The sequence below is a fragment of the Callithrix jacchus genome, chromosome 14 (genome assembly GCF_049354715.1).
Source record: "Callithrix jacchus isolate 240 chromosome 14, calJac240_pri, whole genome shotgun sequence".
Lineage (NCBI taxonomy): Eukaryota > Metazoa > Chordata > Mammalia > Primates > Cebidae > Callithrix > Callithrix jacchus.
This window is the reverse complement of record NC_133515.1, coordinates 99,528,924-99,556,038: the sequence shown is the minus strand read 5'-3', so window position 1 is coordinate 99,556,038 and position 27,115 is coordinate 99,528,924. Positions and strand designations below refer to the sequence as shown.

Sequence of the window (27,115 nt, the reverse complement as noted above, 5' to 3'; positions counted from 1 at the left end):
GAGGCAGGAAGATCAGGAAACCATGATCACAGCATTGCACTCCAGCCTGGCAACAGAGTGAGGCCCTATCTCAAAAAATAAAAATAAAAAAAGAACAGCATTTCCATGACGAAGTGGGGAATCTTCTGTATTACCCCCACTCCCTTACAGAAATTACCACATTGTAGCTCTGAAAACTACGAGTGCCTCCAATCTCCTTGCTCTCTTATCAATGTCAAATATATATTTTATCCTAAGACTGTTTTAAGATAAAATATTTATACTGCTTTATTTCTATACACTAGAAAATCATGTAAAGTCCTAAATACAGAGCCAGGCACACAGTAAGATAACTATAGTTGATAACTATAAATGCTTGTTATCAACACAATGACCATGATTACCATCATTATACTTTGTACGATCACACTGTGAAACTAATCCAAGATCAGACAGACAGAACTGCAGGTCCTGTAAACAAAACATAGGTAATAGATGTATTTATCTAATACCTCTTTTTCTCCCGTAAGGTTTGTTCTGCCTTTTCACACACTGCTCCTGAAGACTGAAACACTCCCCATCTTCCTCTACCTTCTACTCATTCTTTTCTTTTTTGAGACGGAGTCTCACTCTGTCGCCCAGGCTGGAGTGTAGTGGTGGAGTAATCTCAGCTCGGCTCACTGCAATCTCCATCTCCCAGGTTCAAGCGTTCTTCTGCCTCAGCCTCCCGAGTAGATGGGATTACAGGCATGCACCACCATACCTGGCTAATTTTTGTATTTTTAATAGACACAGGTTTCACCATGTTGACCAGGCTGGTCTCAAACTCCTGACCTCAAGTAATCCACCCACCTCAGCCTCCCAAAGTGCTGGAATTACAGGTGAAAAAGTTTATAATTATACATTTGAGCATCTATATGCTTCATGAGATAAAGGACCAGGTCTTTTTGCTCACAATCATACCTCAAGCACCCAGCAAAACAGCACATACACATAAATTATAGGCAGTAAATTTTTGCTGAATATATAGAAGAATGACCAAATTCTACCTTTTTTTTACTAGTCTGTATCTGATGAATTCTTGACTTACACCTTAATATTTCTTTCTGCATTTAATCCAAAATAAAAGACTACTGACAGTTAAAACTACTTCATTCAAAACTGGCTTAGACTTTTTTAAAACAGTTTCCAAATCTCATCAAAATGAACCATTTTAAAGCAAAATATTTAAGACAGTTAAAAAAAATCACTTAGGTTTTATTATTGTAATAGTCATGATAATCCTTGTTAATAAATAGTTCATATATATTCTAATTTTTAAGAAACATTTTAAACCATTGAAGATTTGAAATTTTCATTTTTTAAATATTTTGTAAACTCTTACCTTGACATTTCCCAATTATGGATGTAAAATCATCTTTTGCAGACCTGTAAAATATGCAAAACCAAGGCAAAAGTTTTATCATAACATTGTATAGAACTATAAAATACCAGATACTGTGGACTAGACAGCCTCTATATAAAACACTACATCATTTCTCCCCTCAGAGATGGTTCTGTGCCTCAATTATGACCCTTTTATCAGTGACAATATTTTCTTCCAACCTTCTTATTACATCAGATATGGAGCTACGCTGTATGAAACTATTTATATATATAAATATGAAATACAGTAACACGGCCTAAGTGAATTTGCCATGGTCTTTTCACACAATAGAGATGTCTGGTCCCAATCCCCAAAGGTTCTGAATCAGGAAATCTGGGATGTGGCCCAAGCAAAAATATTTTTTTGCTGGACACATCAATCCTAATTAAGAACCAGTGGTCTGTATCAGCTGATGAAGTTTCATCTCTTAGGAAAAAACAGTCTTATTTTAAGAAATCAAAGAACCTTAATAGGTCACCATATTTAAATCAATAACCTATTTTAAATCTGTGATCCTGAAATATATACCAAGTAGTATAATTATTATAAAACTTGTTTAAAAATGAAAACTGGTAAACCCTCTGGAAAATAGTTTAATAACAATTATCCAAAACCTTCATGTCCATAGCATTTGACCTAACAATTCTATTTCAATAAATTTATCCCAAGGAAATAATTACAGATACATACAGATATCAAGAAAACTGGTATCTAATTTATAAAGGAGGAAAATAATACCCAGTTTAAAGGGATTAAATTTTGCTATGAGCACTCAATGAAATATTATGGAATTACTATAATTGACTCCTGAACAACACAGGTTTCAACTGTGCAGGTCCATGTATATGTGGATTTTCTTCTATCTCTACCACTCTGAGACAGCAAGACCACCTCCCCCTTCTTTCTCCTCCTCCTCAGCCCACTCAATGTGAAGGTGATGATAATGAAGACCTTTATGATGGTCCACTTCCACTTGATGAATAGTAAATGTACTTCCTCTTCCATATGATTTTCCCAATAACAATTCCCAATAACAATTCTCAAAAATGAGAATGAACTCATTTTTCTTAGTTGCTATTGTTGATAGCTCTTTTATAACTGATACATTATTTAAAATAAAACACCCGAAAAGTCCAGCTTAGAGATGTGTCTTTTAGATGTGTATATAATACTACTGAATGTCTCATGAGGACAGACAGCACAATCCAGTCTCAAGTAATATGTAACCTTGGTCTTTTGCATACCCATATTCAATCTACCATTTTGTACCAACAGAGCAAAAACATCCCTACTTTTTTACACCTTCCTGAATGTCTGTTTAGCTGATGCAGCAGTAAATAGTCAAACAAGAGTGATTTCCAGAGTTCTGGAAGATAGGCCTCGTTTACTCCTAAGAAAGTAAAATTTCTTAGGAGGCAACAGAATGATCTGGGGAAGGAGAAAGATACACACACAACTCTGAGAAAACATCCTTAATTTTTTAACTGGCATAAATTGGTGTTTGACACTCACAAAATTAAGTGAGCTAATAATAAAATCCTTTTAAATATACCCCCTATAAAAATCTTAGTTCCCATTTATAGAGTAAAAAACGTTTCTCAAAGGAAATTTTGAATATGAATAATATTAGCAATTACCTGATTTCCACACACTGATCTTGAACAGCAGCCAAAAGCTTTCCATTGCTTTCATGGAGAAGAAAGGGGGGGGAATATCTATTATGAGTATCTTTAGCAGCTTTCGACACAGATAGAATTATTTAATAAGTAAAAATCATTTTTAAATTTGTTCACATGCTTTAATTATCCATCTCTTGACCTTACAATTAGATGAGGATAGAGGTACAAAAGCATACAAAATGGTTTAATACAGCATGAATTAACATGTTTAAACAATACTAATCATATGCAACAAAGAGATTTACATACAATAAAAATCAAGACTGAAAGCCACAAGGACTCCAAAATTAACATCCATAATTAAATGTAAAAGCCAATCCAGATAGAAAAACGTGTGAATTTTACAATTCCTTACCTTGCAAGTACCAAATGCCAGTTTATCTGTTTATTAACCAAGCGAACCAGTCCATCAGGGAGCAAAAAAGGTGCAGGGCTGAAATCACAACACATTAGTTAACTTAAAATCTAATCATAAAAATCATACATAAGTAAACAAATAAATAGCACATACACTTACAGAGAGAGACATGATTTTTTTCCATTAGAATATAAAATTTGAATATTAGCAAACCCAACACCAAAAGTTACTATTTGGTAGCTGAAATCTAACCATATATATATTTTATTTCCCAAAAAACCTAGTGGTGTTCAAGGTATAAATGTATGTATTTCCCAGGAAAAAGACATCTAGCATACCAATAATATCTAGAATACTAATCACTTACACCAACCCTTCCTGCTTTAACCACCTAGAAACTCTGGCTCAACTGTAACAAAAACAAATTTTAGCATAGAGTTAAACTCACAAAAAAGAAAGAGAAATTTCCAAGTACTAGAAATGAAAAAGTCACTGAAAGCTAGAATTGAAGACGGGGAGAAAGAGAGACAAGAACCAAAAACAGGACTTAGCACATGGGATACGAAATGAGCTACTGAACCAAAGGGAGGACAGGATCTGGAAGTGAGACTCCTGCAAAAGCCAGGATGCTCAAATGACTGCACCAAGTTACTGAAAGAACTAGAAACACCTCACCACAGGGCCAGGAAGACTAAAGACTCTCTTCTCTGCCTGACTCTATGGTTCTGTGGAGGATGGGAGTAAAATCTACAAAACAATTAAAGCCCACATCTGTATCATATGCAAGATCAGACTGCAATTTCACTTCACTCATGTGATGCAAGAACAAGCATAAGTTCAAAATAAAACCATTCGCAAAATACACGAAACTACCTACTATGAGTGAGTGAGTAGATGCAGCAAATTAGAGGAATAATGCCTGACGAAATCAAGAAAACAGATGGAAAAGAAGAATAAATAATTCCATCAAAGAAAAATAGGAAAAAAAATACATTATGGAAACCCGAAAACACAAAACAAGATTTCAAAATGTTAGTGGCCGGGCACGGAGGTATGTGCCTACAGTCTCAGCTACATGGGAGGCTGAGGCAGGAGGATTATTTGAACACAGGAGTTTAGAGCGTACCATGATCTTGCCTGTGAACAGCCACTGTACTCCAGCCTAAGTAACAATTAGACCCTCTCTTTAAAAAAAAATTATAAATATTGGGAATATATGTGGCATATTTATGCTCATTTTTAAATCACTAAATATCAAAGACAGTTACAAAAATATAATGAAGATATGAAACATGCTTGTGAATACTATCTACATAAGGATGATAATTTCCTCTAGAAGGGAAGGGAAAGGAAAAAGATTGGAAAAGGATTTGAGGTATAACATTTTCCATAAAAAGAAAAAGGGCTAGCTGATTCAGGTTTATTATACTGTTGATAATTCTCAGCATGTTTATATTTCATAATTAAAAGAAAAGAACCTTTTTTAAAAAAAAAAGAAGAAAAAGCCACTTGAAACAAATATTGACCCTAAACCCTTTGGGTTTAATTGCCATAAATGCAAGAGGACAAACTGAACTGTAATCTTTTTGAAAGTAACGTATCATAAGAAAGATTCATCACTTAATGGTGCATTTACAACCTGTACAATGATCAACACAGCCAATTCAAGGAAAAAGGCTTCTCAAGAGGAAGGGAGACAAAAAGACAACTGCTTATGATGCCTGACCATAAGGTTCTCACACACAGGATAAGACTTGCATCAGAGTTAACTTCTTGAGTCCTCCTTTTCAATAGATAACAAAAAGAAGTATTAAGCAGCAACCTGAACAAGACAAGCTTACCACCTTATCCAAGGGTGTTCAGGACTAACAAGCTGTCGCCTAGTGAGGTCAGAAAACACAGCTTCCCATATTCCACTCTCTCTTCCTACTCATCTCTCTATCCTAACATATCCCACACCCACAAAAAAGTGATATAATTAAGTACAGAAATGTAAATATGCACACATAAATATGTATATATGTACACAGACACACACATACATAGAGTAAAAGCAGGAAAACATTGGAGCAAGTTCTAGAAAAGAGCCAAAGGTCTCTTTTATAGAAGTATATTATCTCTGGAACTTTAAGACAAGATATCCTCAAGGAAAAAGCGAACTATGTAAATAATTCTATAAAACAATTCCTATACATGTATCTAAATGCAGAATTTATAACTTTTTTGTCATAATAATTACTTATTTGTTCCTTCTAAAGCTGAAAATTAGCATCATGCCTGAAAATATACTTAAGACCCAAGGAATTAAAACATATACAAGAACTGAAACCTAAAGAACCTTCTCTGATACACAGCAGTTGAATATTAACCGTAAGAGAGATAATGTGACAGTAAGAAGAAAAATGCTTTTTAAAAGGTATGCAAGCTACAGATGTTTCACATGGACATTCAACATAAGCCTGAGAACCCTCATCAGAGAAAGCCGAAATCGTCATGAGACATTCTTAATAGTAACTAAGGGAATAAAAACTACCCTAAGTCCACTGAGATATCTTGTCAGATTATACCTAAATGTCTAAAATGTCTATTTTATACTGAGTTTGCCCGAATGTCAGCAACTTTAGCATGATCTAGAATTCAATTATGAATACAAATCATAAATAGAAAAATATTGTTTGCATTTGACATTCACACTGTTTCTCTGAAGAACTGAAGACTCACCTGTACCAGATGTATTGGCGTAAAAATAATAAACGATCTGTAATAAAAAAATGGCAAAGCCAAATATAAATCAGTTGTTCTTTAAGAATTACTTTCAAATTAGATTTATAGATAATGAATCTAAAATATACTGCAGAATTGAGTCATTTAAAAAAACATAAAGAACACAACTCTTAAAATGAGAGACTAAATATAACCTAATACACACCATAACATTTACAGGGTCATATAATTTGTTTATATTAAATTCCAAGTTTGTGTGTTATTCAGAAGTTTCAAGTATTTCCTAACTGTACCAGAAATAAAAGCAGTTTGAGATGCTAAATAGAACGTAAGAAGCTTTCATGAAAACATGGACTAGAAATTATAATAATCGCCCTTTAAAAAACAAAATATCTGTATAAAAATTAAAACAAGATACTATTTTACACCGTATAGCAAAGATTTTAAGAATAATAATACCTAATATGGGAAAGCCAATGGAAAACAAAACCTCTAACACACTATTAAAAAACAATGCTTCGTATCATCCTATTTTAAATGTATATGTAAGTGTCTACCTGTGTATGCAGTTAGGTATATATCAATGGAAAAAGATCTAAAGATTAACAGATTATATCTGGGTGAAAAGATGAGGACAAATTTTTTTCTAATTTGTAGTTATCTATAGTGTCTACGTTTTCTACAATGAATTTTTATTACTTGTACACATTATCTAAATTCTCAAAATTTAGAAGCATTTGTCATTTGAAAACTGAATATGCTAGTGCTTCCTGTATTAGAAGATAAAATTAACCATAATTAACTATAATTTTATTAGAAGATAAAAGTATGAGAAAATTAGATTATAGTCAATTTCAAATACTCAACTTCTGTGAAAATAAATTTTCTGTATATAAGGAACTTCAATTCACTGGTATAAGGATGAACTTTGGAGCCAGAAAGACCTGCTGTCAAATTCCAAATGAATGATCTTGGGTAAGTTTTCTCATCTGAAAACATGAAGGAGTAACAGCACCTACCTTCTAGTCTGATAAAAGGACTTCATTCATTAATATGGTAAAGCCCTCATGGCACCAGCTCAGTGAACCTAGTGCTCAATCCTTTCTCAGTCTCTTGCTAGTTCATATGTAAAATCTGTCAGGAGTTAAATGAATACCCTGGCTTACCAAATTTGTAATTTTAGTGTCTCTGACGAATGTATCTGAAACATCACATAAACCACTTAAAATAGTCTCTCACTGTATTATCACCTTCAACATCCACAGACTCTCTGAGACTCATACTGGCTTTGACCTTCATTCCTTCTAGAATAGCAGTCCCTAACCTTTTTGGCACCAGGGACCAGTTTTGTGGAAGACAATTTTTCCAAGCAACCTAGATCCCTCACAAATACAGTTCACAACAGGGTTCCTGCTTCTGTGATAATCTAATGCTGCCACTTTTCTGACAGTGGAGCTCAGGTGGCAATGCCCACTCACCCACCAATCACCTCCTGCTGTGTCTGTTACCAGTCCATGCCCCAGGAATTGAGTACCCCTGTTCTAGAATACATCCATAATGGTTAAAACAATGCTATATACTTTAGCTCTAAGCTGCATTAAAAACTTGCATGTTTATACACATGCATATACATATATATGCATGTGTATATATAAATACATACAAAATTAAACTCAAATAACATGTTACTTTCATTAAGCTCCACATCAGAAGTCTAAAGAATACATTTGAACTGTTAACTATATCATTACATGTAGAGAAATAAGCTATGTTTACCTCGAATTGCTTTCGTGATGATAAAGGATGCACCATGTTTTCGGTTGCCTCTAGGCTGGAATTCAAAACAAAAATTCTTTGAACTTTCTTGTATTAGACTAGTATTACTTATATAATATGTAAACTTATTTTTCTTTACTAATACTCAGAGTTTTGGGCACAGGGAAGCAGTATCTTAAAACTATTTCAAGACTGAATGTTTAGGTGCAGTGGCTCACACCTGTAATCCCAGCACTTTGGGACACCAAGGTGGGCTGATTACTTCAACCCAGGATTCCACACCAGCCTGAGCAACATGGCAAAACCTCATCTCTACAACAAAGGCATGGCCATGCATGCTTATAGCTCCAGCCACTTGAGAGGTTGAGATGACTGGAGAGGTTGAAGCTACAGTGAGCAGTGATCACGCCCCCTGCAATCCAGCCTGAGTGACAAAGTGAGACCCTGTCTCAAAAGAAAAAGAGAGTCAGGACGGGGGACAATAGGAGTAAAGTGAGCATGGCAGAGCTACAGGCACACATCAGGACTAACCTTGCAGGAAAGAACAAGTACTGAAGCTGGAAACTATTTCCAAATCAAATACCAATCCAAAGAAGAAAAGTCAAGGTCAAAGACCATACTGGTTGCCAGTTCAGCACACTCTATTGGGGCTCTAAGTTGTGCTCACAGAAAAAGCAGTCATATCTCCAAGGCAAATTAATTGACTATCTGTTGCATACTCATACAGACAATGCTACTAACAAAACAGACACAGATATGTAATCGCTGTATTAATTAATTCCATTCCATGAGTACAGACTGAACACACTGTGGGTAGGTTCATGACACTAGGCACTGCATAAGATGCACTCAAGTGCTGTTAAGAAAAATCCAATGGACATACACTAAGTGTAGACAAGATTTTTTTAAAAAACACACACACACAGAAAAGTAATTTCACTCAACAAACATGAATTGATCGCCGGATTCATGCAAGATACAATTTGGCCTGGGGAGAGATACAAAGATGAATCAGATGTAACTGCCCTCCAAGAGCCTATAGTTCAACAGCTAAAATCAATATAATCCAGAAATCAATAGAACTCCACCTCCAACACACACACACACAAACACACACACACACACACACAAAAAAAAAAAGTACCAAGGGTTTCAAAGTTAGTTAACTCTGTGGTTACTTTTTTGAAATCAACTTATGGTAAGCATTCTGAAACATTATTGCAACTAACCAATGAGTATTAAAGAGTGGAAACTTATCTAACCAGCTGCAGCAGCAACCGCTTCCTAGCTGCATAACGCAAAAAAATATTCACATTAAGACAAATTAAGTATTTGAAATTAAACAGTAATGTATGCAGACCTCTACCCGTCTACAAAATATATTATTCGAGTTAAGTAAGCACAAACCGCAGGGGGAATGAGGCTAAAGAGGAAAAAAATACAAACTTTGGGCTGAAAAATGGGTCGTTTCTCCAGTACAGAAACACTCAGAAAAAAATGTAAGAGAATTTGTATGGACTGGACTACATAATCTTTCATAAAGATTCTTTTCGATCTGGCTGCTTCCTCTCGGTCTAAAAGAGTAACTGGCATGCATTAAAAACTCAATAAACATCTGTTGAATAAACATGGATCTGTGGTTCTACTCTTCGCCACAGACACAGGAGGTCCTCAGTACCAAACAACTGATAATCCCAAGACCCAGTCCATAAATTATCAACCTCTATAACCCTTTTCTAGCAGGGATCCCAATCCCAGCCAGTAGCTCTTTTCTCTTCACTTCAGTGGTATTTTGCTCACATCGCTAACTATAGCGCATAAAATGCTAGATTATGATTGTCTCTCTTCTAAACGAGAAGCTCCACGAAAGCATATTCATCTCTGTATCCTCGGCACCTAGCACAGCATATGGGACACGGAGGCGAACGAAAGGACACGCACACCCTTATTAAATGCTCTTTTATTGAAATACACAAGAACTGGCGCGATCCAGCCCCGTGTAACGGTAAAGGCTCAGATTCCCCGCTCTGCAGCAGCCTGCCAGATGCTTGGGACTAAGGTCATGGAAAATTCTCCCACCGCAGCTGAGTGACAGCCCGGACTAGCCCCAGCCAGACGGCAAAAAGGGACCACCGAGAGTCCAGACAGGAGAAAGGACCCTCGAGTCCAGCGGTGTGCCCTCCCCTCCGAGTACAGAGAGTGAAACTAACAACAAGAGTGGGATCGTAAGCTCCCCGGAGCACGAAATTCCAGCCCCCAACAACCGAATTCTGAGCCCAAGAGGAATCTCAAGGACCACCACCCCACGCTGCCTTAGGAGCCCCAGACCCCCGCCAGCCCAAGGCGCTGTTGCCAGGGCGACCGCACAAGTCCTAAGGCCCTGGTCCCCCGCCCACCCGGCTCCACTCCCCTACGTGGCTCTGCTACGTGGCTCTGCCCACAAAGCACCAGCGACCGTGCCAAGTTGGCTGCTGCTGTAGACAGGCCTGCTTTACCTGTACTTCAGTCTCCGGTGGCCACTCGGTGTTGACCAACAAGTCATAGAGAATCGTCTCCTCCTCCCCTTCTGCAGCTCCAGGACTCAAAGCGGGCCCTGACGCGGGGGCCGCCATGTTTGCCCGGGACTCAAGCTGCGGAGTGAGTGCCTCTACGGAATCCCTCACAGGACAAGCTTCCCCAGCCGCGGCCGCTTTTGATTAAGCGGGGAAGAGAGGGGAGGGACCTGACCGCGGCAGGGAAATGCTAGTTTAACCCTTTTATGAGTAGGAAGGACAGGGTCTATGGCTTGTCTTGGGAACGACTTGAGTCCCGGTCCTGGTGCACTCCTTGTTAATTAATCTACAGGTGATCAGCCAAGTTGTTGAGCCTCTCTTATCAAGTCAACTTCGATAAAACAGAAATAAGAGAACCCCACTGAAATGCTAACGTTCATTTGTGTATTCTTTGCCTAACATGTAGAGAAAGTTCAAACAATGGTTTTAAAATAAACAACCACAGTTATCCAACGCAAGAGATCAAGCCAATGAAAGGTAGCAGAGGAAAGATGCTACGGGTACTCAGAAAAGGCAATGAAGGCCAGAGAGTCAGCTGGAACTTCGTGGAGGACGTGGAGCTTGTCCCTGGGTCTTCAACAATAGGCAGAATTTTAATCCACTAGAGAAGCATTTCAAATAGCGGGAAATGAGATGAGCAGAGACAGAGGCAGAAATATAGAGTTGAAAGAGCTCTTTCAACGTGTCGCGAGTGAGCGACGACTTTCTGGGTGTGGGGGTAGAAGAATTTACCAAGAGAGTGGGAGATAAAGAAAGACAGATTAAACAAAGTAGGAAAGTTCCTTGCCAGGGAGCAACGGGCAGAATCAGCAGAGGAGGAGCTCACTGCCAGGAAACAAAGGCTTGTTGAGAATTGTATAGACTGGAACTTGGGGTGATTGGTAACACCAAGGTGGCAGGGAGTTAACTTGCTTTTTGTTGCTGTTGTTAGCCCTTTGGTGTTTCATAAATTGAGGCGTTTGAAGGTAAGCAGGAAGTTTGTGAGTTAAGCACATTATGTGTATAGACGGGCTGTACGTTCTGGGCCATAAAGAAAAGTGGACCTATGGCTTATTCCTTCCTTTGGTTTATATGTTTGGGACCATGAAGAAAGGCAGACGTACAGCTTATTTGCTTTATCTCTTTGCTTTTCCCTGCTCCTACCCACCTGCCTTTTTTTTTTCCTCATTAGTACTCCACAGGATGGGTGAATAGAGCACAGTTGAGAAAGGCTGTAGGGGCAACAAAGTTGAAATAATAGGTTGAGAACCCCCATGGAGGGAGCAAAAAGGTCAACCCCATTTGTACATTAATTCGTTCGTTCATTCATGCATTCATTCAATAAGTGCCTCTTTGCATACAGCCCTGAACTGTAAGCAGAGCCTATGGTAACCTGAATGAATATATAGTGTACAAAGTATTAGCACTGTTTCACATCAAAAGAAACTCAAATGCTGAATATCTCTTGAGAGAATTATATTGCATGATATCCCTCACTATACATTAGGCAGTGATGCAATTAAAAGCCTCTGCTGGGAAGCCTCTAACAGCTCCCATTTCTCTCAAAGTTTAATGACCTCAAAGACCTACATCATCTGCCTGCTCCCCTAAATCTCACACCTCATTTCCTGCTCCCCCTACTGCCCTCAGCCACACTGGCTCTGCTATTTCTGAACACACCAGACACCCATCAACTTCAGGAATTCTGCAAAGCCTGTCTCCTCCACTTGGAAGTCTTTCTGCCAGATGTTTACCCAGTTCCTCCCTCAATCTCCTTCAAGTTTTTGCGCAAATGTCGTCTCTCCGAAGCCTACCTTGACTGCTCATTTTTAAATTCGCAATGACCTTTCTCCAACTCCAGCTTTTCAGAGCTGCTCTATTAGTTTTTCCGTAACATTTGTCATCATCTGAACTGCTATACGATATATTTGCTTATTATCTGTCTCCATTCACTAAAAGGTAAGCCGTGCCAGGTGCTCTATCTATATACATACAAATACTATATGCATCCCTGCTATATCCACAGAATTTATAACAGTGCCTGGCATAGAGCAGAGGACAAAATATATGTTATTTGTTGAATAAATGAAAGACTTCCCAGAAAACCTCTTTTATACATTGTTTCCCTATAGTAATTCTCTGCACAACAGCTGTGCCTTTCAATCAAACCCCTCATTGTTAACACCAGACACGCCTTCTCCCTATCCCACAAGGCTGACAAACTGTACACCTCCAGGGAGCTCTGCCCACATTGCACGCAGTAGGACATGAAGAGGTAGGAACACCATGCATATGGAATGCCGGGTAAGGGCTGGTTGTTGGAGTCCTCCAGTACCTCAGTACAGCCCCCACACCAAATTTCCTTGGCTCTTTACTCCTCTTCCCTGTCTCATCCTTTCTCAGACAGATATTGAGGGTTGCTTTGTTTCATCACTCTCTTCACTGCTTTCACTTGGTCTGTACAATCATGGCGAGGAGGTAGCTGGCCAAACTGGCAAAGGATGCTTCGTTCTTAGCTGGTGTGCAAAGGGAGCCACTGAAAATACATCATGAAGAATTTCTTTCTTTTACCATCATCACACTATTTTGTTGTTGTTGTTGTTTTTGAGACAGGGTCTCACTCTTTCACCAAGGCTGGAGTGCAGTGTCCTAAAGAGAGCTCACTTCAAGCCTCCACTTCCTGGGCTCAAGCAATCCTCCCACCTCAGCCTCTTGAGGAGCTGGGACCACAGGTACATGCCGCCATGCTGGGCGAACTTTACTATTTTTTATAGAGATCGGGGGGCGGGGGGTGTCTCACTTTGTTGCACAGGCTGGTCTTGAACTCCTGGCTTCAGCCTCCCAAAGTGCAGGGATTGCAGGCACGCACCACCATGCCTAGTCTCACACGATGTTAATTGCTTTATCCATCCTTATCCATACCCCACTTACTATAGTATGTACAATAGGACAGAAAACATAAAATCATGCCCGGCTAGCCTCAGGGAGCTTCTACTCTGAAGAAACAACAACTGAAGTTTCATAGGATGAAACTACATTATTTGGAGAGAGAGGATGCATTTCATTTGCAGCATTCCCTGGAAGAAAAATTCTACTAGCAGAGATGCTCTGAGCAGATCAGTGGGTTGTTAAACCTTCAACACCACTCCTTAAAATCCAGAAGAGTTCCTGGAAGGGGAGAAATGTGAGGTGATCCATACAAGGGAAGAAGGTGGTAAGAATATATGTGTCATGAGTAGGCTTTCTACCAGATGTTCATTCGAGTGTTGGATGTCAGACATGGGTTGGAAAAGAAAAGGCAGAGAAGTGATCAAAGTTCAACTGGATCAAAGGAATAGGATGACTTAAAACGGAGTGAGTGGCTGAAGCCAAATTGCTGATTGGTCTTATTTACAGTGACTACATAGCAAATTGTCCAAACTGGGGATACTTTAGAAAATAAAAAGCCATGATTTTAATAGTTTTGCTAGGACAACAGGCATGAAACAGGATTATCGTGGGCAAACTGAGGTGATTATCACACTAATCCTAATGAGCAGAGTGGGTAATTTAATGAAGAGATGACAAGCATTTCATAAGGATGGCAAGACTCTTCTGTTCATCATTATTCTCTTCTCCTTTCCTCCCTCATGCTTGTAGTGACTCTGGTCATCTTTGCCTGTCCAGGCCTTTTGCTTCCTTTGGAGACTGTTCTAACTGCTCTTCCTTCATTCAAAGCAGATAATTCCTAGCAAGACTGCCAATCCCCAAACTTTGCCCCCTTGACCCAAAGAACTCCATTCCTGTTATTTGAGCATCAGTTTGAGAATGCTTCCCTGGGATTTTTCTTCTTTCTAAGATGGAAATGGAGGAAAGGGCTCCTTGCCTTTTGACTCTTCTCTACAATGCTGTAAGGAAAGTGTTAATATCTGTATCTACAAGTAGATATACCTGTACTTTAGTAAACTGAGGCTCTAAATCATTGTGACCCAAGCAAGGTCACATGCTGGTAATGGTAAAGCCACAAATGAAATAATTTTTGTACAACAGAGAAGACAGAGTTTGAAGAATATTGGGGGTTATTAGCATCTATTGTATTCATTACATACAGAAAGCCTGTCTGCATAGTGAGAATGAAACCAATACACTGAAAAAAACAGAGAAGAGAAAGAGGTAGAGACTTCATCTGATATAAGCACGCCTAAAGCAAGGGACACCTATGTGATTCCATCTTCGCAGGTAAATGATCTAGTTCATTCTCTTTTATGCTTCAACTAGTTTGAGTTTCTAGGCATCGAAAGCACTCCTCTCTTGGTATTTCTACAAGTGGATTTTGCAGATTTACCTTATTTTTTTATGTATGTATTTATTTAAGACAGGCTCTTGCTCTGTCACCCAGGCTGGAGTGCAGTGGCACAAACACAGTTCACTGTAGCCTTGACCTCCTGGGTGCAAGCCATCCTCTTACCTCAGCCTCCCAAATAGCTGGGACTACACACACATGTCGCTAAAGATTTATCTAATCTAGAATCCAGATGTAGCATATAGATCTCTGCAATGTTGCTTCTGAATTGACAAATTGGCATTATTAGTTAATAATTGGTAGTGTTCATGGCTTACTGTGCTCTTCCATCCTCATAACCACTGCTGAAATTGACAGACTCAGAAGACAGAGTTGATCTCTATTTCAAAGATAAGAATATTAAAGCTTAAGAGAAATACAAGATCACAACCAAGCTAAAATTCAAACAGGGTTCTGCAGGTCTTGATGCTTTGCTTTTTCTTTAAACTACCACATGTCACTGAGAGCTGTATGGAAAAGGATTATTTAAAAACATAGATTAAATTATGTGATGGTTGAAAGTGAAAATAAACAGTTATGGATGACCAGGAGTACAAACGTGGAAATGGGGTATTAACCTGTCAGAGGAAAATTAAATGCATTATATATGTTTGACTGACAAATACTATTATGATCATCTAATCTAATCAAGTCCTTAATTGAGCTGAAAGTCCACCTCTGGTTCAGAAACATCTGAAATCATGAATAAGTCTTTTTTTCTCTCTCTCTTTTAAATATTTGGAGAGATGGAATCTTGCTGCATTGCCCAGACTGGTCTTGAACTCCTGGCCTCAAGTAAGCCTCACACCTCTCGGCTTCCCTAAGTACTGATATTGCAGATGTGAGCCACTGCACCCAGCCTCTTTTACTCTCTGTTTCTTTTTTAATGAATAAATTATTCTGGAAAGAAAAATTATGTTTCCCATATAGCCGACACAAATGGTAACTCTGTAAACTGCTTAAGGAAATAAGATAAATAAATCTGAGACAATTTCAAAATATGTATCATCATCATCATCATCATCATCATCACCACTATGTTTTGTGTACCTACCCTGCTTCAAGCACTGTACCAGGTATTTTGTTATACCTTATCTCTACTCTTCTCTACAATGCTGTAAGGAAAGTGTTAATATCTGTAGCTACAAGAAGATACAGATGTACTTTAGTAAACTGAGCCTCTAAATCATTGTCACCCAACCAAGGTCAACTGCTGAGAATGGTAAAGCCACAAATGAAATAATTTTTGTCCAATAGGGAAGGTACTATGATTTACCCACTTTAAAGAGTAGTGATCTGATGATGATATAAGCCTTTGATATAAAGGAAAACAATAATTAAAAAAATGTTCCTATTTCTTCCTAGCCTCATAGCATATTAAGTGTGCTTCAACTGAACTGAATATATTCCTCATTCACTTTGCTGATGACCACAGACATTCTATCTTAGAATTAAACAAAAATTATTTAACATCATCTCACATAAAGGAATCATTTTTCTTCTCTTAATTTGTCAATGTATAGCTGTCATTAGCTCATAGATTCATAGGAGCTCAGGTTTTTAGCTCCTATCAGTTAAAAAGTCCATTAAGCTAAAAGCCATTAATGATTCAGCATTTAACCCTTTTCTGCTTTTCAGTATTAGAAACCAAAGAGATTAGATCATCATATGAAGTTGCTTCCATTTTAAATTTGAATTGCATAATAAAATTGAATTTGGGCATTTAAACGCTACCTGTTATAGGTGTCATACATTTGTATTTGATTGGATGGTGTACCAGCTCTTTATGAAGAGTATAAATTTTAATCATAATAATAAAATAATACTGAGAGCAATTCAAGAAATTTTATTTCCTCTGGAAAGCCTGCAGAATCCCAATCAATCTTTCCATAAATATTCTAAGACTTTTATAATGTATCTTGGCAGCCAAAATAGATATAAAGTTCATACATGATTTTAGCAAAGAAAGAATCTTCAGCCCTTACTGAAATCTCATTAACACTAATAAACAATGCAATTCAAACAGACCATTTCCTCCTCTCATTTTTCTCACTCACAAATTATATGGAACAACAAACTGGGAAATAAGCCCCACCAGAGGTACATACAGTAACAAATGCAAAAATCAGCAGCAAGTAAGTGCAAGAAGTGGGCTAATCTATTGATAAAAATACATTGGTAGGCTGGACCTGGTGGCTCACCTGTAATCCCAGCACTTTGGGAGGCTGAGGTGGGAGGATCACTTGAGGTCAGGAGTTCAAGACCAGCCTGCCCAACATAGCAAAACCCGGTCTCTCCTAAAAATACAAAAAATTAGCCAGGTGCGGTGTCAGGCACCTGTAATCCCAACTACTCAGGAGGCTGAGGCAGAAGAATCTCTTGAACCCAGGAGGTGAAGGTTGCAGTGAGCCAAGATCACGCCACTGCACTCCAGCCTGGGTGACAAGAGCCAAACTCTGTCACAAAAAAAGAAAAAAAAAAAAGTACATTTGTAAACTGATCAAATTATTGACTTAAAAGTGAAAATAGCTTTTTAGTTTTATTTTGTTTAAAAGCAAAGATAAACTGTCTGTAATGTACTTTGAAGTGCACCAGAAAATAAGATGGATTAATGGATAGGTGGAAGATAAATCAATAAATGGAAAGATATGGGATAAAGCAAGTATAGTAAAATAGTAATGATAAAATCTCATTGGTAAGTACACGGGTGTTCATGGTAGAATTCTTTCAACTATGCTATATGTTAAAACTTTCATAAAAACTTACTGGGAGAAAAAGGTAAATTTACATTTTAGAGAGCACAAACAAGGGATAGAAAGAATTACAACATATATCTTCCAAAACAAAATAGAATAAAGGACAAACTGTCAATCTGAGGCAGGGAAAGACAGAACAAATAAACAAATATAAACCAGGATAAAGAGAAATTTCTCTCATTGGAATAAGGTGATGCAGTCATCATTAAGCTAATACAACACTCACATATGCACCCACATGTACACCTCCCATACACACACGTCTCTCTTCCAACCTCCCCTTTCCTTATAAAGAGTAATTTCAGGAGTTTAAAATATAACTTTCCCACACTGCCTTTGTTTTAATTACTTACGGAAAGTTCTGTCCTAACATACTCAGATTCTATCTCTTAATATTTTGTTTTAATTAGCCAGAATTTTGCCAGACGTGGTGGCTCACAATAGTAGTCCCAGCTACTTAGGAGGCTGAGGCTAGAGAATCGCTTGAGCCCAGGAAGTCAAGGCAGCCGTGAGCTATGATCATGTCACTCCACTCCAGCCTGGCTGACAGAGAAAGACCATGACTCAAAAAAAAAAGGGGGTTGCGGGGGAGAAGAAAATTCTCAGTTCTTACATATTCACGTTACCTGTACAACATTCACTTTAGACAGATGATGGAACATTGTATCCTCTGTACGCCACAACCTCCCTCATGCTTTATCCCTCATTGTCTCTCTGTTTTGTATTCAGTGTAATTTCTTCTGATCTCTGTTCTGGTGCACGCATTCACTTTTAAGCTTTCTCTGTTTAATCATTCCATCAAGTGTTTAAGTATCAATTATTACATTTATTATTTCTAGAAGTTATTTCTTTAAAATTTAAGGCTACTGGTCATTTTGTTACTTTCTTTTTCTCTATGTTAAGTCCTACTATTAGAAACACATCAAACATAATTTATATTCTCTACCTGGTATTTGTAATACCTGAAGCCTTCGAGTATCTATTTTTTTCTGCTGACTCTTCCTCATGGTGGCTTCTTTCTTTATGGTGGGTGTGTGTGTGTGTGTGTGTGTGTGTGTGTGTGTGTGTCTTATTGTTTGCTCAGATGCTCTGGAATTTAACTTTTGAGGATGCTTTGAGGCTTCAGATGGAGGGTGCCTCCCCACTAAAAAGTCTTGCCTTGATTTCTGCAAAGTATCTGGAAGACTTGGGTCCACTTTAAAGTTTGATTGTTTCATGTGATACAAATAGTGTAAATTCAGGCTCAAAACTTACAGAAGTGTCAGGTTGTGGCAACAAATTCTTAAAGGAGACTTTGTATCCACTCAGATTCCAGGCTAAACAGACAAATTTATTTGCTGTCTGCCTCTTTTTTATTGGATTAAAAAAAAACTGTAGCTCTTCATGGGTTCTAACTTTATTTAGGATGACTAGTGACCTCACTCCCATTACACAGTCCCAAGCCTCCCCATCCTACTACCCATGTTTTCAGTCCTGCAGTCAAAGCTCTGGACATCCAGATCCATAAAGATCCCTAAAGAGTCAGTTCCGGCTTCTTCCATGGATTCCCCCACCGTTGCTAGGGCTCAGACATCTTTTACTTTCTTACAAACTCATCCATTCATTTTAAAAGTTGTGTTTTTGTTTCTATATTAGCTAGTAATCTTGGTGTTTGTGGGAGTCTTTTAACAAACCAAAATGAAACCCACTGAACCTGGCAGAGGGAAACAAAATGGGGGAAGGCATTCTCCCCTGCTTTAATACAAACAGCCATGCAGCTCACAGACAGCACAGACCCCAGGCAGCAGATCATCAACGGCTCTAAAGGGAAACGATCGGCAGAATTCAAAAGAAATGGACCTGCTGGGTTGGGCGTGGTGGCTCATGCCTGTAAACCCAGCACTTTGGGAGGCCGAGGCAGGGTAGATCACCTGAGGTCGGGAGTTTGACACCAGCCTGACCAACATAGAGAAATCTCATCTCTACTAAAAATACAAAACAAAGTAGCCAGGTGCAGTGGCACATGCCTGTAATCCCAGCTACACGAGATGCTGAGACCGGAGAATTGCTTGAACCCAGAAAGCAGAGGTTGCGGTGAGCTGAGATCGCGCCATTGCACTCCAGCCTGGGCAAGAAGAGCAAAACATCGTCTCAAGAAAAGAAATGGACCTGTTTGCAACATGTATCAGACATCTCTGGACTCCCCAGAAATATTTAATAGAGGATTTTACGAATGGCCAAGGGTCACCTGTCATCAACTGGGAACAAGACTAGTGAAATTACCATATTTGCTATTTCAATGATTACCACTCATGTCCACAGACAGCAAGGCTAAGGAGTCTCAAATAACACCAATAATACAAAAATTCAAACTATAAAATCAAAACACTGTAATTCTTTGTGCACAGGGTCAATGGCTTTTTAATTTCTGTAAACTCAGCCTGAGAGCAGGCCCTGAGAAAATATTTATTGACTTCATGAATTATACATGGTTATGTTGATGCTATTATAAACTTGTTTGCTTAAAAGAGAGATAGTAACTTTTAAAAATCACTTTTTTTGAGCAAAATAATACAGGCTCAAGAAAAATTTCTATCAATTAACAGATCATTCATGAGCCATAATTTTTTTTTTCTACCTTTGTAGTGGATTTTGGTTAGGTTCTTCAGTTTAGCTTTGAGTTTCCTCTAATTAAAAACTACAATGGATGGTGGCTCACGCCCGTAATCCCAGCACTTTGGGAGGCTGAGGCGGGTGGATCACGAGGTCAACGGATCGAGACCATCCTGGTCAACATGGTGAAACCCTGTCTTTAATAAAAATACAAAAAAAAAAAAAAAATTAGCTGGGCATGGTGGCACGTGCCTGTAATCCCAGCTACTCAGGAGGCTGAGGCAGGAGAATTGCGTGAACCCAGAAGGCGGAGGTTGCCGTGAGCCGAGATTGCGCATTGCACTCCAGCCTGGGTAACAAGAGCGAAACTCCGTCTCAAAAAAAAAAAAAAAACTACAATGGAAAAATGAACCAAAAGAGCAAACATTCAACGAAGTTGACAAGTAATTAATATGTGTTTTGATAGGGCAAAGTACCAACTCAAAATGTAGAAGTTATTAAAGCATCAGGATCAGACACCTTCAGCTATGTGGAAAAACGAAATTAAACACCAAGGATTAAAAACCATTTGAGGAAGAATTATTAAATGTCTCTCAATATTAATGGTTTTAGCTCTTCCATGGAATTGCATGCAAATTGTTTCCTATTGAAGTCCTTATCATTTTAGGTTTCTCTTTAGATAAAAAAAATATATACCTAATGTTAAATTTCTAAAGTTATTAAGTTTAAATTGTTATATTCTGATACATACATGAGATAAATTATTTTAAAAAGAAACTTTGCAACCTAATTATGTCCTGAAGGGATTAACTAAAAGACAGATTGAAGGCATTTAAAAGAAAGATTGTAAGCAAAAATCTTTACCAAACCTAAGTCACCAAGTAAGAAAATAGCATGTTAAAGTCAAATGTATCCTTACGCTAAAAACTGCTCTAGAATTTACACTGAACCTAACCGATAAAACAACAGTTTTGCAGTCAGTGCACATTTGTAGAATGTCATTTCTTCTACTTCCCATGGATCTTGACTTGTACAATCTTCCAGCTCCTTCTCCTACCTCTGGGATAGACTCTAATGTTACAAAGACCTTGGTTTGAATAATAGTTCTGCTACTGACTAGTTCTATAGCCTTGTAGGGATTATTTAATCTATTTGTATCTCAGTTTCCTAATGGGAAACCATTAGGAATGGTTTGAGGGACATAAATTAAAGCATGGTTCTTAACCAAAATCTAGCCAGGCTCCTCTGAGCCCTCTTATCTGCCAGGCCTCAACCTTGGCCTATAAAAACCACAAACTCTCAGTGTAAACAATTTCGTTCACTCTCTTCCCCTCCCTATTTAAAGACTTAAGCAAATACTAACAGATACCAACAGCTCAGAGCCACAAGCACCCTAAGTGATCCTAGCTCTCCTTAAAGGGCCTGACTGAGAAAGTGCAGGCTGCTAAAAGAATTTACTGTTTGTCCCAGCCAACACCTGACCATAAGCCCCAACCACCCTTTCTTAGAGCATTCACTAAAATTTACTAAATGCACAATTTACAATTGTGAATCCTTCCTCTGTCCCTTTGAGATGTACAGCTTTCTCCAACAACTCAGGAGTGAACGTCGTTCCTTTGAAAGGTAATCATCAGGAAGAACAGGACCTCTGTCTCTAGCCTCTGGGAGAATACAACCGTAACTTGGATTAATTGTCAGCTAACAGATGCAGCTGACTTAATGGGCACTTGCACTGACCACCCTTTCTAATTTTTCACTTCTCTGACTCTGCTCAAGCTCCAGCAGTCCCCCAGCACCTCCCAAGTTGAGTTTAGTTCATGTTGGACACTCTTCCCTCTTGCAATAGTATATTACTGATTAAAATCTGTCCTTATCACTTTATCATTCATCTTTTTAACAGTTCAAGAAATAGGAAATAAAATGACATCTAAAAATAAAGCCATGAAATCAAAATGACCATGTTGGTGAGCCTTAAAACAATAATATTCTAAAATAAGCTTTCTACATATGTGGTCCAAGAAGACACACCTGCATTTCTAGAATCGCCCACCTAGAGAATTTGTTTAAATGCCCATTCTTGGGCTTTACCTCAGATTAGGGAGACCAAAATTCCTGAGTGCTAGACCTTGGAATATGCATTAGAGAAAGAATTCCCTGGAGTAATTCTTTTTTTTAAAAAAAAAAAGACAGAATCTTGCTCGTTGCCCAGGCTGGAGTGTAGTGACATGATCTTGGCTCACTGCAACCTCCATCTCCCAGGTGGAAGTGATCCTCTTGCCTCAGCCTCCCAAAGCACCGGGATTACTGATGTGAGCCACTGCACCTGGCCTCCCCTGGAGTAATTCTAAGCTACTTGCATTTGAGGATCACTGATATAAACAATTAAATATGAATGTGCTTCTGAAAATGTCTTCCAAACAAGTGGTTAAGCCCTAGCTCATATTCTGTCTACTTTACCATGTATTAAGCAAGATGGGAAACCGAGGGCTAACCTGATTAAACCTGCCTAATTTAACCTGCCTTGTTTGCTTTTAATTGCTTCCATCTAGTTAATCTTAAAATTCCCACTGGCAAGTCGTAGCAGTCAAACAATACATAACTAAACTTCCAGTAGCCTCCTTGCAGATAACAGCTCTGAGGTGGGTCACCATAGTAATGGGTGCTTACTGTTGTTTTGCAGGAGGTAGCAGGCAGCTCTTGTCGAGTTCAAGCCAGTTGAGACCACCAACCCTTCAACAGAACCTGCATGGGTGCGTGAAGAGTGACCTTCTGATGTCAAAGGGCCAAGGGCCAAAACCTGCATCCTCTTTTCATGCTAATTCAACCATTTTCTGAACGTGCATCCTATGAAGAGCCATGTAGCTCAATTAAGCTTGTGCAGAAACCCGGATCACCTCACGTTCCCACCTGCCAATCACTTTTACCCACACTTCACACCATCCCGCTTTCCATCCCCATAAGTATCCCTAAGCCCTGTTTTCAGGGAGGTGGATTTGCAATTTGTTCTCTGTCTCCTTTGCTCAGCAGCCTTGTGAGCCATCTCACAAAATAAAATCTTTTCTCTTTTGGAAAACTGACAGTCACAATGATTGGTTTGCTGTCCATGAGCAAAATGAACCTGGTTTGATGTCAGATGTCACATATAGAAATTGAGGGTGGAGTGGGGTGTGGAGGGAGCAGGCATAGAATTTCATCAGTTTGCAATCAGTAAAAAGAAAGGGAGTGTAGGCTGAGGACAGGTATTCCAATGTTTCTATACGGCAGGGGGGTGTATTAGGGTTCTCTAGAGGGACAGAATACTATAGATATATAAAGGAGTTTATTAAGTATTAACTTACATAATCACAAGGTTCTACAATAGGCTGTCTGCACGTTTGAGGAGCAAGGAGAGCCAGTCCAAGTCTCAAAGCAGAAGAACTTGGAGTCCGATGTTTGAGGACAGGAAGCATCCAGCCCAGAAGAAAGATGTAGTCTGGGAGGCTAGGCCAGTCTCGCCTTTTCACGTTTTTCTGCCTGCTTTATATCTGCTGGCAGCCGATTAGATGGTGCCCACCAGATTAACGGTGGCTCTGCCTTTCCCAGCCCCCTGACTCAAATGTTGATCTCTTTTGGCAACACCCTCACAGACACACCCAGGATTAATACTTCGCATCCTTCAATCCAATCCAGTTGACACTCAGTATCAACAATCACAGGGAGATGGTCACTTTTGGTGGGTAAACATGTGGAGCTTAGGTCTCTTCCCCTTGAATCTGGACTGGGCCTGTGAGTGGAAGCTTTTACTTTTTAGCCCAGGCTGTAAGACAGATCTGGCAACTTCAGTTTCCTTGATTCCTGAGCTACTGTAAAGGAAGGAAGGCCAGGCCACTGTATGGGAGAGGGAGGCCAGATGGAGAGGCCTTAGAGTAGCAGGTAGACAGGGTACGCCCCACATGCCCCCAGCAGCAGCCCCCACCACCTTAAAGCCCTCACAGAGGGCAGTCCAGGAAGCTGCACTGAAAACATGTCATCCTCCTCCTGAAAATGTGTTCCCTTTGGACGTTAGTACCATTGTTCAGGGCTCACCGTTAGCACGCTTGAACACATAGCAAATGTGCTTTGCCCAGATCACTTGTTTGGAGGAAATTTTCAGCAGCACATTTATAATTTATTAGTTAAACCAGTGATACTTAAACTTTACTGTAGATAAGAATCATGGAATAAAAATAAATTCCCAAGCCCCCTCTTCCCCAGTGGACTGAACAGACCTCCCTCAGCCAAGGAGATCCCAGAAAAATTTAAAAACTGTTTCCTGGTGGGGCGTGGTGGCTCACACCTGTAATCCCAGCACTTGGGGAGGCTGAGGCTTGTGGGTCACCTGAGGCCAGGAGTTTGAGACCAGCCTGGCACACAAGATGGAAAAACCCATCTCTACTAAATATACAAAAATCAGCTGGGCATGGTGGCAGGTGCCTATAATTCCTGCTGCTTGGGAGGCTGAGGTGAGGAGAATTGCTTGAACCCGGGAGGTGGAGATTGCAGTGAGCTGAGAACATGACACTATACTCCAACCTAGGTGACAGAGTGAGACTCGGTCTCAAAAAATAAAAACCAAAAAAAACTGTTTCCTGGCTGAGTCAAGATGGGAGGTTGGTCATGCCTCAGTACACCCCTTTCCTTACTAACCACTAAGAGTTAGACTTTTTTCCTGAGAGTTATGCAGAAACCAGCCCCGGAAAGCAAAGAACAAAAAACTTCTTCATTAATGTCAACTTCATCCAGCTGCTTGATGTCTCGGCCAGACTCCCCTCCCTCTTCAAGATTTTGACATGACAGCTGACCAAGGCACTCCTCCCACTGAAGGAATGACGTCCACCATGGAATGGCCAGTTTACAGAGACTGCGCACCAAGCACATCCATGCCCTATAGTTCCTTTTAACATATGGAGTCTAATTTTACTATATTTTAATGATATATATCTCCAAAGTAAACATGGGATGTATGTAACATATGTAACATATATGTTTGCTTATCACGCTTATGTATGACCCCCCTTTAATGCACTTTCCTAACTTCTATAACCTGTTAAATATGTATGTTCAGCCAACCCATTTAGCATAAAACTCTTGTCCACCCTTCCTTCCTCAAAGTTCCAGCCTTTTTTTTTTTTAGACACAGGCTTGCTCTGTCACCCAGACTGGAGTGCAGTGGCACGATCACGGCTCACTGCAGCCTCCACCTCCTAAGCTCAAGCGATTCTCCTGAGTAGCTGGGATTACAGGCAATCATGGCTCCCTACCGCCTCGACCTCCTGAGCTCAAGTGATTCTCCTGAGTAGCTGTATGGGCACAAACCACCATGCACAGCTAATTTTTGTATTTTTTTTTTTTTTTTTTTGTAGAGACAAAGTCTCACCATGTGGCCCACGCTGAGCAAATTCATGGGGTCATGCCATCCACCTGCCTTGGCCTTCCAAAGAGCTGGGACTACAGGCATGAGCCACCATACCCAGCCTAAAATATAGGCTTTGGTCTCAGCCAGAAGCTCCACTTCGAAGCCTGGAGGTTGCGACGTATCATAAGAAATAAAGTTTTCCTTTCCAAATTTGTAGATCTTAAGACTTTAAGTGAACGCAGTTAATTTAAGCCCATTCCAAGAGCCTGATTGCCCTTGCACACTGGCTGAAAGGCAAGTCGCTGTCTCTCTAGGGCTGAATATTGGACTAGAAGACACAAACTGAGACATCCCTGTGGACACCACTGTCACTGCAGTCTTCCAGTTCTATTGTGCTTGTACCCACAGCTAAGAGAGAAAGTTTTTCTCTTCCTCCTGATCAAAACTGTTTCCTTCACCCATCTTAATTCCTTCTTTCTTCTCTGACGCTGGGCTTAAACTTGGGCATCTTTATCCTTGTACAGTTCCCTCTTTACTAGCGACGTCCCCTTGCCTGTGACCACATTCAAGTTTCTCTCATGATCAAAGCACTGGCCAGGCAGAGGCTGGACGCGGTGGCTCATGCCTGTAATCCTAGCACTTTGGGAGGCTGAGGCAGGTGGACCACTTGAAGTCAGGAGTGCAAGACCAGCCTGGGCAACATGGCAAAACCCTGTGTCTGCAGAAGAATGCCAAAACATTACCTGGGCGTGGTGGCACGCACCTGTGGTCCCAGCTACATGGGAGGCTGAAGTCGGAGGATCACTTGAAGATAAAGACTGTAGTCATCTAAGATCTTGCCATTGTACTCCAGCCTGGATGACAGAACAGGACTGTCTCAAAAATAAAAAATAAAATGAAGCCACCCCCTGACCCCACATCCATCCTGCATTTCTATCTAGTTTCTTCTTACCTTATCCAAACTTCTTACAACAGGAGTCTGTGCTCACTAGTAGTCACTTCTCATTTAGCTCTTAACCTACTATAACCGGGGTTCGAATTACTCCACTAATGTGTCCAGCAGATAATGCTAATCATCCCATAAATTTCCAGAATGTCTATTCTCTTGGTTTCTGTGATAACAAACTCTTCGAATTGTCCTTACAGTTCTGACTTCATTTGCATCCTCTAGGGCCTTCTCCCTGTTCTCTGCACCACACTGCCCCCTAGTGCTGGGTTCTGTAGACCTTGTTACTACAACGGTGCTGCTCAGAGCAGTCGCTTTGGCATCACCAGGAGCTTGTCAGGGATGTGGTATCTCAGGCCCATCCCAGACCTGCTGAGTCAGTATCTGCATTTTAACAGAATCCCCAGGTGATATTCATGCACAGCAAAGGGAGAGAATCAGCTCCATGACTCAGTCTTCACAGAGCAGGGGCTCTTCTGTCTTCTGGATGAGCTCATCATTTCCCAGGGTCACTACCTATTTGTTGAGGTTTCTCAAATCTCTGTCTGAACTCAAAGTACCTCCTCCAGGTTTCAGTCTCACATAGTAGACTGCTTGCTGGCCATCTGCATCAAACTGCAGTCTTATATTTACACCAAACTCAACAAACCCAT

General features: G+C 39.7%; 1 protein-coding gene and 1 long non-coding RNA gene across 7 annotated transcripts in view; one reads left to right on the top strand and one right to left on the bottom strand.

Annotated features, from left to right (window-relative positions):
* NBAS (NBAS subunit of NRZ tethering complex) overlaps nucleotides 1-27,115 on the bottom strand; it is a 454,285-nt gene that overhangs the window by 414,891 nt on the left and 12,279 nt on the right. For 4 of the 6 annotated variants that reach the window (XM_078349936.1, XM_054245191.2, XM_054245193.2 and 1 more), the window contains exons 3-7: nucleotides 7,943-7,997; nucleotides 6,164-6,200; nucleotides 3,440-3,517; nucleotides 3,043-3,090; nucleotides 1,364-1,407 (exon numbers count right to left, since the gene is read on the bottom strand). In XM_078349936.1, the coding sequence (XP_078206062.1) occupies nucleotides 1,364-1,407; nucleotides 3,043-3,090; nucleotides 3,440-3,517; nucleotides 6,164-6,200; nucleotides 7,943-7,997 (262 nt within the window). Of the gene's footprint in view, nucleotides 1-1,363; nucleotides 1,408-3,042; nucleotides 3,091-3,439; nucleotides 3,518-6,163; nucleotides 6,201-7,942; nucleotides 7,998-10,437; nucleotides 10,586-27,115 lie in introns of those variants that run through there. The other 2 variants (XM_002758021.7, XM_078349935.1) reach the window with 1 other exon arrangement.
* LOC128929664 (uncharacterized) lies at nucleotides 11,335-14,689 on the top strand. Its single transcript, XR_008476458.2, has 3 exons — nucleotides 11,335-11,459; nucleotides 13,087-13,205; nucleotides 14,564-14,689. It is a non-coding gene; the product is annotated as an uncharacterized LOC128929664 (long non-coding RNA).